Here is a 13,177-nt window from a genome sequence, read left to right as displayed (position 1 = left end):
CAAAACTATTGAGTAAAGGGTCAATTGTGTTCTTTTTGCAGTATTATAAGTGGTCTAACTTCTCCTTGACATTTACCTTGAAGCCAATTTCTTGCACTGGTAGTCAGCTAATAGGTAGACGTCCCCCTTCTCAGTCACAACCACTGTTGCTCCATCACTAGCTGCTGCCATCGCTATGGTAACGTCCTTATGGTGCAGGGCTGATACCTGCCGAGGGGCAGTCACACACTTCTCTCCATTTGGATCTAGCAAGTAACCTAAAAAAAATCCCCACACAATTATTTTACATGAACATCTCAATCTTCTCATTAGAAGGAAAAATTTCATTCTAGATTTTAGCTGTAGAGATTTGAAAATAAATCACAGAATGACTTTTGATATATCCACATCCTATATGAAGCGCTTCTCTCACCACGTTACATCTTAGCTGCAAGCGCAAATCATTATTTTTACTGTTGTACCATGCAAAGAGGGTCATTATTTATGTTGACTCAAAATTTCATATACATGAGTTACACTTTATTCTGCCATGTACAACATTCTTTTGAAAACATTCCTAAACTGCGTCGGTCAAATTCTGTGTTTTAAGAATAGATAAACAAGATAAACAAGTCTTTGAGTTTGGGGATATTTCTACGCTGAGACATACCCAGCTGGCCTCCATTGAGCCCCATTGTGTAGACAGCCTCTCTGGTCCACAGCACTGTGTGAAACCTTCCGGCAGCAACTCCAGTCACTGTCCTGCCTCTCAGCGTCTTGGAGAACACCTGTGTTTACAACAAATTTCAGAGACTGAAAACTAGAGTGTAAAGAATTTAAGGCAAAGTGAATTTACTATCAAAGACAATGATTTAAGTACCTATACTATAGAATACTGGTTAACATCAGAAAGAAATGTTTCCACCGCAATCAAAGGGCAGATTAAAAAGTTGTATGTTATCATTTCATTCAACAGCATCTGATATTCAGCCCTTTCTCTAAATCCATTCCTGCTATTTACTACCTGTTTAGGGACATGTGCCGATGCTGGAGGAGGAGCTAGGCCCAGCTGGTGAAAGGTGTTGAGGCCAAAGGTGTACACATAACCCTCTTCAGTCAGCACCACTGTGTGGTCTTTAGCTGCAGCCACCTGGGAGCAGTGGTGGGACATCAGGCCCTCCACCATCCGAGGAACCTGGGAGAGGAGCAGGAGAGGTTGGATATCGGAAAAAAATCAGCAAACAAAATGTGCTAATATTTATACAGCTCAGTGATCAGCATTCAATTGTTATCTCTTGGATTAATTTGACCAATAAAAGGTACAGAGAACACAGGGTTTGCAATATGTTTATACTGGACAGTATCCCTCAATGTATTTGTTCAAATTGACAATTTTAACAAAAATGTAAATGTTACAAGACGCAAATAAATAACTCCAGAGTTATTGTTTAATGGTGAAAGTTTCGATTGTTGATAAACACTTCTTCCATATACTTTAAAACTAAAGTGAAATGAAATAGGTTGTTGTTTATACATTTAATTTTAAAAAAAAGTGCATCTAAATGAGGGAGCCACCGCCCTCTCAGCAGCAATTAAAAGGTCAAAGTATGTTCAATTTACCACAGCCAGCTCCCATGTGATGACTAAAAATACTTCAATACTAGGGATAAAAAGTTTTAATGATAGCCATGGCAAAATTGCCCTAGGTTTTGTAATAGTGTTCAAATTTAAATCATCACAAAAAACTGTTTAAAACTATAAAATTATGATATTACAGTAACTAATGTCCACACAGCATGCTATGTTGGTTTGTTAATCCAGGTAATGTGAGAATAAGTCCACACAGGACATAAAGAAAGGTTTTTCTCCCCTCTTTTCTCTGTCTGCCTGTAGGGGTGCGCGGTACATGCAGTAGACAGTATAAATGATATAAATTTGGCCTACGGTAGAGATTTGGACTTTACTGACCAATCGCGATAACGCTTGTTAATGACGTCATCGTATCTGCCTCAGTGTGAGTTAGCAGGGAAAAACATGCGTTTTTCCTCTCAAAGTCTGATGGCTGTACCGCAACTAAGTCAGTGTGCTGTCTCTGTCAGCCTGCCTGGGGCTGTAACACAAGCGAAGTGCTGCTTTGGCTGGTTGCAGAGGCCAGTGCTGCAGCTCTTCCTCTTACAATGGCATAAACAACTGTTTAAAAGTCTATTTTAACTTATGACTTTCTTTTCTAAGTCCACGGTGAGTCAAAGATCCAGGCTGCGATATTAAATGAGGTCAGAAAAGCTGCTGTAAACTAGCCGTATTCTCCTGCGGTACGGCAGCCAAAGCTAAGCTAACTCAATGCTAAACACAATACTTCCATCAAGCTCTTCAAAATAAAAGTCTGTGGCTGTTATTTTTCTGAAACGCTTTTATTGTGAACGCCTTCACTCAGAATCATTAGCAGCTCAACACACCTCATTAGCAGCTTAACACACCTCATCAGGTTAGAGATGAAATGCGAAACTTGGAGAGCAGTTAGACACAAGTAAACCTAGAGAGACTTAAAAAAAATAAAACATGTTTTCTGTGTTATACTTGGATATAAACTGAGTATGCCATCAAAGGCTTGTTTTAGGAGGAGAAGGGGGTTAATAACACTTGACTTTGGATTAAAAAGCATTATCTCTTTTCAATTTTGTAATACTGTGACATACAGTCATGGACGAAAATGTTGGCACCCCTGGAATTTGACCAGAAAATACACCATTTCTCCCAGAAATTGTTGCAGTTACAAATGTTTTTGGCATACACGTTTATTGCCTTTATGTGCATTAGAGCAATAGAAAAAAATCGAAGAAAAAAGCCAAAATTGACATAATTTTACACAAAACTCAAAAAATGGGCCGGACAAAATTGTTGGCACCCTTTTAAAACTGTGGGTAAATCATTTTATTTCAACCATGTGATGCTCATTTAAACTCACCTGTGGCAGTAACAGGTGCTGGCAATCTAGAAATCACACCTGAAGCCAGTTAGAATGTATAAAAGTTGACGTAACCTTTGTGTTGTGTGCCTAGTGTGTCACACCAAGCATGGAGAAGAGAAAGAGGAGCCAAGAACTGTCTGAGGACTTGAGAAGCAAAATTGTGGAAAAATATGAACAATCTCAAGGTTACAAGACCATCTCCAGGGATCTTGAAATTCCTTTGTCTACTGTGCGTAATATAATCAAGAAGTTTACAACCCATGGCACTGTGGCTAATCCTCCTGGACGTGGACGAAAGAGAAAAATTGACAAAAGGATGCAACACAGGATAGTTAGAATGGTGGATAAACATCCTCAGTCAACTTCCACACAAATCCAGGCTGTCCTGCAGACTCAGGGTGCAAAAGTGTCAGCTCGGACCATACATTGTAATCTGAATGAGATGAAGCGCTATGGGAGGAGACCGAGGAGAACCCCACTGCTGACAAAGAGACATAAAAAAGCCAGGCTGGAGTTTGCAAAAATGTACCTGAGTAAGCCTCAATCCTTCTGGGAGAACATTTTGTGGACAGATGAGACTAAGGTAGAGCTTTTTGGAAAAGCACGTCATTCCACTGTTTACAGAAAACGGAATGAGGCCTACAAAGAAAAGAACACAGTACCTACAGTCAAACATGGTGGAGGTTCAAGGATGTTTTGGGGTTGTTTTGCTGCCTCTGGCACTGGGTGCCTTGACTGTCTGCAAGGAATCATGAAATCTGGAGACTATCAAAAAATTTTGGGCCGCAATTTAGGGCCTAGTGTCAGAAAGTTGGGTCTGCGTCAGAGGTCATGGGTGTTCCAGCAGGACAATGACCCTAAACATCAAAAAGCACCAAGAAATGGTTGGAGACAAAGCGCTGGAGAGTTCTGAAGTGGCCAGCAACGAGTCCGGATCTAAATACCATTGAACACCTATGGAGAGATCTCAAAACTGCTGTTGCAAGAAGAAACGCTTCAAATCTGAGAGACCTGGAGCAGTTTGCAAAAGAAGTGTGGTCCAAAATTCCAGTTGAGAGGTCTAAGAAGCTTGTTGATGGTTATAGGAAGCAATTGGTTTCAGTTATTATTTCCCAAGGGTGTGCAACCGAATATTAAGTTGAGGGTGCCAACAATTTTGTCCGGCCCATTTTTTGAGTTTTGTGTAAAATTATGTCAATGTTGTCTTTTTCCTTCGGATTCTTTGTGTTGTTCCAATGCACATAAAGGCAATAAACACATGTATACCAAACCATTTGTTGATTGCAACAATTTCTGGGAGAAATTATGTATTTTCTGGAAAAATTCCAGGGGTGCCAACATTTTCGTCCATGACTGTAATACTGTACCGTCAAAGGCAAGAAAAATGCCATGATATGATTTTTTGGCCATATCACCAAGGCCTTTCTGCCTGCACTCTGATAAAGGGAGAAACGGAGGAACATATGCAGACATGCAGAGGAGCACTTAAAGGGATGCCTCACCTTTTCGGCAGATTCACCTATTGCCATAATTCTTATAGTCTTAGTAATAGGTTTGTTTCCTTTAGTTGTCGGTGCAAGCTGTTTCTAGATCTGGGGGGACCGTTAAACCAGCTGCACCATTTCGCTATGTTAGCAGATGGAATTTTTGCTTTCCCTCATCAAACTCATCAAATACACTATCAAACAACTCCAAAACGCTCTCATGGACAAGTTGTGACCTGTACATTCACCACGCTATAAAATAATAACCTATAATCATGTAACATTACAACACATGAAGCAAATACTCAGAACTATTTCATGAGTGAACCACTGGGCAGAGTGACACAGTGCAGCAGCCATGTCTGGAGTGTAGTTCCAGCTTTGCATTTAGCTTTAAAACATATCTGTCTCATAATGTTCCATGATTATTTCATCGCGTGGTGAATGTACAGGTCACAACTTGTCCATGAGAGCGTTTTGGGGTTGTTGGATTCTGTATTTGATGAGTTTGATGAGGGAAAGCAAAAATTCTGTCTGCTAACATAGCGTTAGCAGTGCAGCTGGTTTAACGGTCCCCCCAGATCTAGAAACAGCTTGCACCGACAACTAAAGGAAACGAACCTATTACTAAGACTATAGGAATTATGGCAATGGGCGAATTTGCCAAAATGTTGAAGCATCCCTTTAAAAAGCTTACACCTGTTTGATCGTTTGCACGTTTATGCTTCATAGTGTTTTTTTAGAGAGTGACTGCTGTGAAACAATCAGAAATAGCATCTGATTTCTCTTAATCATATTTGATCACTCACTCTTAATTTCATCTCAGCATTGATGCCTCACTGATTTCTCTCTCTTTGACAGCTTTGGGTTGTGACAGCATTTCTCTTTTTCTTTCAGCACAGAATATTTTAATGCAAATAAAATGCACAAATCAAGGGAATCTCATTGTTAAAAACACCTTTTGTCAAATAAAGTATTGAAAATTTGACAGGCTCATCGACAAAGTATCTTTGATAATTCCTATTTAATAAGGTTTTCATACGTTTACTTATTCCATTAATATCTTGATGTTAATGAAAACAAAAGTCTGTAGTGCTCTGTAATGCCAACTTAATTTGTGCTTTAAATATAAACTTGGTGAAATGATTTCAGAGTAGTGTATCAGTATTTTTCGGGTAGTTTCGCCACATTTTTACAATACCTAGACAATACAGAAAAACGTGATAATTTTGGTCTCTATAATCATAATGGGAAATTTTCATATTGTTACATCACTACAGTGCTGTGAAAAAGTATTTGCCTCCCTTCTGACAATTTTGTTGCACATTTGTCACACTCAAATGTTTCAGATCATCAAAAAATTATATTAAACAAAGATAACCCAAGTAAAATCAAAATGCAGTTTAAAATGATGATTTCATTTATTAAGGGAAAAAACATCCAAACCTACCTGGTTCTATGTGAAAAAGTAATTGCCCCAAAACCTAAGAACTGGTTTTGCCATCCTCAGCTGCGACAACTGCAAGCAAGCATTTGTGATAACTGGCAATGAGTCTTTCACATCACTGCTGAGGATTTTTTCCCACTCATCTTTGCAAAATTGTTTTAATTCAGCCACTTTGGAGGGTTTCCAAGCATAAAAGTTCTGTTTAAGGTCATGTGAAAGCATCTCAATCAGACTTTTGGATTAGGTGCGGACTTTTCCTAGACCATTCCAAAACATTCATTTTGTTTTTTTAAGTCATTGGTGGACTTGTTGGTGTGTTTTGGATAATTGTCCTGCAACATTACCCATGTGCGCTCAAGCTTGAGGTCACAAGCTGATGGCCAGACATTTTCCTTTAGGACTTTCTGGTATAGAGGAGAATTCATGGTACCATCAACTCCAGCAAGTGGTCCAGGTCCTTAAGCAGCAAAGCATCTCCAGACCATCACACTATCACTATGTTTGACTGTTGGTATGATGTTATTTTTATGAAACGCTGTCTTTGTTTTACATCAGATGTTATCTTCCAAAAAGGCCAACTTTTGTTTCATTAGCCCGCAAAATATTTTCCAAAAACTCTTGCGGGTAATCAAGATAATTTTTGGTAAATTGAGCTTTTGTGGTATTTTTTATCAGAAGGTAGTTTGGCTGGCTTCTTTCCCTTGACAATTAAAATCATCATTTAAAAACAGCATTTTGTATTTACTGGGTTAATCTTTGTCTATTATCAAAATCTGTTTGATGATCTGAAACATTTGAGTGCTGAATAAGCTAAAAATAAACCTGTCAGGGTTCAATTAGTAGAACCACCTTTTAAACTTGAGATCCAAAAGTAAATAATAATTCCAGAAGAGTATACATCTTTATGAAGCTCATTATATAGGGAAGAAACTAGGGGTGCACCAATTGCAATTTTCTGGCCGATCACCGATCACCGATCTTTAAAAAGCCTGACCTGCCGATTCCAATTTTGGCCGATACCGATTTTTTTTTTTTTTAATAACTGACAGCATACATCTTCAATGTTCCAATCTTATTTTATCAAATAACATTGAACAATACCCATGAAACAATACAAACTTGTTGTTTTAACTGCAAATGAGGTAGTTCTCTCAAATATAAATGAAAAGTTTAAAGCATTGCTGTCCAAACTACTAAATTATATCAGCTCCTTTAGCCTTTCATTTTTCACACTTTAGTAGGTAGAGGCATATGAAACCGATCTTATCCACCGATCTTATTTACAAGGATCGGCCGGTCGTCAATCTTCTAAAATTAAGGAAATCGGCGCCGATACTGATTTTGGCCGATCGATTGGTGCACCCCTAGAAGAAACTCTATCTTTATAATTTGTGGACAGTAAGACTAGCAGATATCAATTAATATTTACTATCAGGCATCTAAAGTCACAACTTTTTTGTTGTGTTAATATCAGCTGAATATTATTTTTCTCAGTTAAATAGCTGCAGGTATACTGTTTTGAGAAGTTTGGAACATCTGCTCACACCACAATGATTTCTGTAAATGGTCTCACCAGATAAGTCTGTTCATCTCCATGGCCGAGCCTTCCTCCCTGTCCATGCCCACAGGTAAACACCTGGCCTTTTTGGGACAGGAAAACAGAGTGGAACTTACACAGGACCACCTACAGGGAGGGGAGATAAGTAAACACAAACACAATCATGATCATCTGTTTTTGCTTTTTATTTAAAAATCTACTCTGAAGAGAAGGAAATGAGTCTGAAGTTTTTGCAGATCCATGCTCTTGTCATTATAATTTTGACCTCATAGCAGAGGCTGTGATGCATCTCTTTCCATGTCCCTTGGCCAAGCCCTCTTGTAGTGATAGTAAAACACTAAACCAATAATGGCCAGGGCACAAGTGGAAAAGCAAACATCATTACTAATACATTGCCCCCCCTCAAGCTTTCAATAGAGCATGGGGATGTTTCCCAAAGTATCACATTGATGTGGACATCTACACACATGCACACACACGAGTGTAGTTCATTTAATTAAAAACATGTCATTGTGGAATTAATATTTAACCTCTGGCACCTGTCGGATTGGGCCAAGAAGACAAAGACTATACGCTGTGCCACTGGGTCATTGTATGGTCATGAAATCAGATCCATCTGTCCCCTGTCCACTAGGCTTTATGAAATTACTCTGCATGACAGGTTCTGCAGGTTAGAAAAACACCTTAAACACAGGGTTTCTTCTGTAAACAGCAGCAATACAGTGAGACAAAGGCCAGATTATAATCTTTAAACAGGCACGCAAACTGCTTTCACATGCCTGGTCCTTATGATAGATTAATACGACAGCATATCCAAGACTGTCATTCTGTATTACTTAATCAACCACAAATAGCACCTGGTGTGTACTCACACCACTGGGGGTAGGGGCACCAGTGCCAGGAACTATATTAATCACACTGAGAGCATTCACATGACAGACACATGAAATAGTAGCCAGGTTGGCATAACATGGCTGCAGAGTTCAACCACACAAACACCAGCTTAAAGAAAAGCTTAACACCCACCTTGCCCCCTATTTGACTTAGTCAAACCTGTCACTGGGGGCATCTTTTCCCCCAGATCTTCCCACCTCCACCAGAGTGAGCCAGGAGCACAGACCATGCTACACTACAGCACCCCTCATAATCCAAAACATCATAGCTGTACAACTAAAAACCTTAATTTATCAAAAGCACAACCAATACAACCCATTTTCATATAAGCACTAAGGAAAACTGTCAAGCAGAAGCAGTTTAAGTACACTTGTGATTTGTATGGGCGATCCTTACAGGAATACACATTTTTACAAATGCTGATTTAGCCTCAAGAGAGGGTTAAATAACACACGACTCTGGGGAGGGACTGTTTTGCTGCTTCACCCTGGTAGTGTGCCTTATCTGGACTACACCTCTGCATTTGCCTTTTTTAAATGAAAAACACGTTGCCACAGAGTTGCTTTTCTGGTCATTACTGTCTTGACACATGCACTGGGTTTAAGGGGAGGGCAGCCCTATGCTGTGGGGAAACACTTTCTTGCTCCCCGGAGAGCTAGGACAAAAATACAGTGTTGTTAGCTTACCTGTTTGATGTAAACTCCAGTCCTGGCAAACACATCCACAAGCTCAGGGTGCTGTCGGCTCTCTTGATTACCATGACCCAGACTGAAATTAGTATTGTTTCCCCACGTGTATACTTCTGTTGGGTCTGTAATGAGGAAGAAAACACAATTAAAAGCACAGCCACAGCCCCGTTCTCTTAAGCTTGTTTTAGCTCTGGTTTTTTCTACCCTTGAAAGAAGGCCTGTCATTTCAATAAAGCCATGCTACAGCCTTTATAGGTCTTTCAGAAATACATCTTTTGTAACCTGAATAGGAGGATTCAGAATAGTTATGGAGACATACTATATGCCACAGGGACCTCAAATCCCAGTCCAGCCCAAGTGTGAAAGACTTCATTACCATGAATGAGTCATATTGACCAGTAGCCTTGTGACAAAACAACAGTTAAATCATATGGAGAAAAACATCACACATATTTTTATTGAGTTGTGATGACCAACAACTCTGTAGGTCTCACAATGATGTGTTAGTATGACAAGGGTAGCTGGAGTTTAAACCTCCTCAGATCTATTACTAAATTCTTCATGCACCTTTATGATGAGCTGAGAATTACCAACAACCCCATATGACTGTTGCAGAGACCTCATCAGCATGTCTTACCAGTGTTTTTGAAGACAACATGTGATGGTCGATCCTTCATTGTAAGGTCCATAACAGACAGGCCCTCCTTGTCCTGGGTGGAGAGGAGTCCGCCACGCTGAAGAAACAAAACAGGAAATGGTTTAGGAAATAACCAAATTTAAAATCAATAAAAAAATAAGAGTTTTTTTTTCCAACTACTTGTACTGCATAATAATACATGTTAATTTGGTAACTTCATACTATTGCTGCACAATTCGGTAATAATGTGCAATTGCACTAGATTGGACAATATTGTTTTATGTAATTCCACAGTCTGACATCAGATTGCAATTAGATTAATCATGCAGCACCAATTCATATGATAAGATCATTTAAATGGCAACATATTGAGTTACTTGAAACACATTTTCATGTAATCTGAGTTAAAGTCCTACCTTGACCAGTGATATCAGACAGTGGATCTGTCCGTAGAAAGCACTGCGATGCAGAGCCGTCCAACCAGATTCCTTATCCTTGACCACTAGGTCAGCATTCTTGTTCTCCAGCAGCCACTCCAATATGGCCTTCTTTCCCAGTGAAGCCGCCATGTGCAGAGCAGTGCGACCAAAGTCATCGCGCAGGGTGGCCGCATTGTGGCAGTAAGAAGACAAGAATGCCCGAAGCTGCCCCTCAGAGCCACTCGTTAGTGCTGCTACAATATCATCTGCATGCCCCAGTGAGCGGCATCTTGGGGTACAGTCCGGCACTGCCAGACTCATCCTGACCTCCACCAAATTTCTACAGTGAACCCTCCACCTATTTATATTACTAAGTCCTTCTGACAGCCCACCACCTACAAATGAGAACTTGAAAACACCACAATGTGCAGTGACAAAAAGAAAACACTGTCAGTATAAAACTGCCTACTGTAACAGAGCTGCTCAACAAGGAAAAAAAAAATCAAGTGTGTCAACAAAAGCTTGAGGTGGTTCGGAGTGCTAGAATTGTGCTTGTGTTGAGGTTCCACTGCACCCTAGCAACCCCAGAGCCTGTCTGTGACTCGTTTCAATCCACCATTTCAACCAAGAGCTGAACACAAGCTAAGGTGCTTACAGTATACAATGGCAACATAAAGTAAATAAATACAAAACTTTGTGTGCGGTTCATAAAAAGTTTTACATATTACTTGTTGTAAAAATATAGATTTTTTCTCTGTATCCTCTAATAATTTACAAAAGGCAAATATTCCAACAACCCTCTGACCTCCTCACCCAGCAGTCCAACCATCAAACTTGAGGGGAAAGTCCCCCTTTCCCCCCAAAATTCTCAGTCTCTTTTTCAAAACTCCATAATTGTAGAGTGCACCTGAGGGAGAAAAAAAACACTCGTCACTTAAAACACTAACATCCTCAAATGCATGTGGGTTGTTCTACAGAAACATGCACTTTTAGGGTTGTAATGTCAAAAAATGCATTTCTGTCATACTTTACCTTATTCAATACAATTACATAACTTATTGGCCTAATGAGTCTGCCAATAGTGTTACCTTATGTAACCATCAATACTAATTTGGGCATTTACTATTATTACAGTCTCTTTAGCACATGTAGTCAAAATCACAGAAAAATGATGATTATGCAAAAACTCTAGAAATAATATTTTATTTATTTTATAAATCTTCTAAAAGTTCATTATCAGTATTGCCAGATATGAACATTTCTGCCTATATAAACCACCAATATTTTGGCCATAAAAATCTGTCCACATCAGCTGTAAATATCGGCCTCATGCACAAATAAGGTAGACTATATTTGTTAATTTATTCATTCTCTAATTTTCAATTCTGTGTTTTAAGGACTGAAGTTTTAGGACTGTAATAAATTCAAATACTGGTATCAAGACTGGTACTGGCTAAAATTCTCTAGTTAATGTTGGCATATCCGATATCAGCAAAAATCCAATATTGTGCATCCTTTATTTGTAGTCTGTTTTTTTTTTTTTGACACTTCCCTGATAAAAAAAGTAGGTCACATTACTGGTGCTATCTTAAAGCTTCATGTTAGTTATAAGATAAATATAAAAGATTTCGAATGAGTTGAAGGGTCAGTAGGCTTCATCTGAGCATTTCTTTAAAGCGGAAGATATATGTTTTTTTCAAACATGGTAACGCTGGTGGCATGACTCTAAGAGACAGCTACTTGGATAAAATAATTCAGAATATTCATTTGACATTCTGTTTTTATGTCATCTGCATCATATACCTTATGGCAATGTATACATTATTTTGTTTTACATGGCAGGGGAAAATAAACATATTTCGCTTCATCTGTCCTCATCCTGCAGACATGGTCATAGGGACATGTGGCACATAAAATATATGCAACTTGTTAAAATAAAAATGATAGCTGCACAACTAATCTCATCACGATGGCAATGTCGGGCTGTGCAAATACCAATCACCTAAAAGGCTGCAATTAATTTGGCACTGAGTAGCACTTGAAAGGGTTACAAAAATGCCTGCAGAAAGGCATTTAACTTCACAATAGTGCCACTATTACACTTTGTTGAAGTACCTTTATTTTGGAAAAAGGATGGACTTCTATTATTTGGAAAATAATAAGATATTCTGAAAGCAGTACTTAAGGTTTTATATATATTTTTGCTACATAGTATTTGTATGTTTCGAGTTGAAAGAATCGCAAGATTCGCACATTATTACCAAATCATGCAGCACTAATAAAAATATCCAAAAATAATAGCTCCAAAAGGTGCAGTTATTCAAGTGACAAGTGGTTTTATTTTAAAATGATAATATTAAGATGTATTCATATGTTTTTCCATGTAAAGGACAGGAAAAGAAAAATGCACGTTTCTGTGTAGAATAACTTATGTAAAGCTATGTGTACAATGCTCTAGTAGTGAAATAAGATCCAAAAGTGTTAGTTCAAAGGTCAGAGCAAGTCTGGACTAATAACAGACACAAAGAGCAGAGGTCAGCTCAGCTGACAGCTTTGCCCCTTAACTCTCTGAATATAATTAACTGATAAAATTGAAGCCAGTTAATGTTAACTTTGCCTAAAGTTTGCATACGGGTCAGGTTATGTGCAGAAAGTTCTCTGACATAATAAGGGAGGCTCATAGGGTTGCCTAAATAGCAGGATTATGTAACAGGCTAAGTTAGCAGCAACGTTAGCCTCTTAGTTTTCTGTCTGGCTATACCTCAAACCGAACACCCAGGGGTCGCTTCAAACATAAAACTTCACTTCTACTAACCATGTTGATGTGAATTTATCATATTTCCCCTCAAAACTGACGATACAACTTGCATACTGTCAGAGAACCAACGGCTACTTCTTCAAGCTAAGTCTTAGCCTAAGGGGAGATAACATTACAAGCCACGTCATGAGTGGATATGTACGTTCATATCTGCAAGCTGACCGGATACTTTGGTATGAAAAACAACTAAAAATGCTTGAGAAAAATGCTTGAGAAAAATGTTTAAAGTTTAAATCTTGCGTTGTCTAGTGATACCTTTAACGTTAGCTTAGCGTTAGCCTTAC

At 38.8% G+C, this 13,177-nt stretch overlaps 1 protein-coding gene across 1 annotated transcript in view; it reads right to left on the bottom strand.

Annotated features, from left to right (window-relative positions):
- Nucleotides 1-13,177, bottom strand: part of ibtk (inhibitor of Bruton agammaglobulinemia tyrosine kinase) — a 35,684-nt gene that overhangs the window by 22,309 nt on the left and 198 nt on the right. Inside the window, exons 2-8 of the mRNA XM_041793095.1 lie at nucleotides 10,073-10,982; nucleotides 9,657-9,753; nucleotides 9,017-9,141; nucleotides 7,452-7,562; nucleotides 1,004-1,174; nucleotides 650-767; nucleotides 77-257 (exon numbers count right to left, since the gene is read on the bottom strand). Coding sequence (XP_041649029.1) covers nucleotides 77-257; nucleotides 650-767; nucleotides 1,004-1,174; nucleotides 7,452-7,562; nucleotides 9,017-9,141; nucleotides 9,657-9,753; nucleotides 10,073-10,396 — 1,127 coding nt within the window. The 5' untranslated portion in view covers nucleotides 10,397-10,982. The remainder of the gene's footprint in view (nucleotides 1-76; nucleotides 258-649; nucleotides 768-1,003; nucleotides 1,175-7,451; nucleotides 7,563-9,016; nucleotides 9,142-9,656; nucleotides 9,754-10,072; nucleotides 10,983-13,177) is intronic.

The sequence above is a fragment of the Cheilinus undulatus genome, linkage group 8, assembly GCF_018320785.1.
Source record: "Cheilinus undulatus linkage group 8, ASM1832078v1, whole genome shotgun sequence".
Classification (NCBI taxonomy): Eukaryota; Metazoa; Chordata; class Actinopteri; order Labriformes; family Labridae; genus Cheilinus; species Cheilinus undulatus.
Note: the sequence above shows the minus strand (reverse complement) of the source record. Positions and strands in the feature narration are given on the sequence as shown.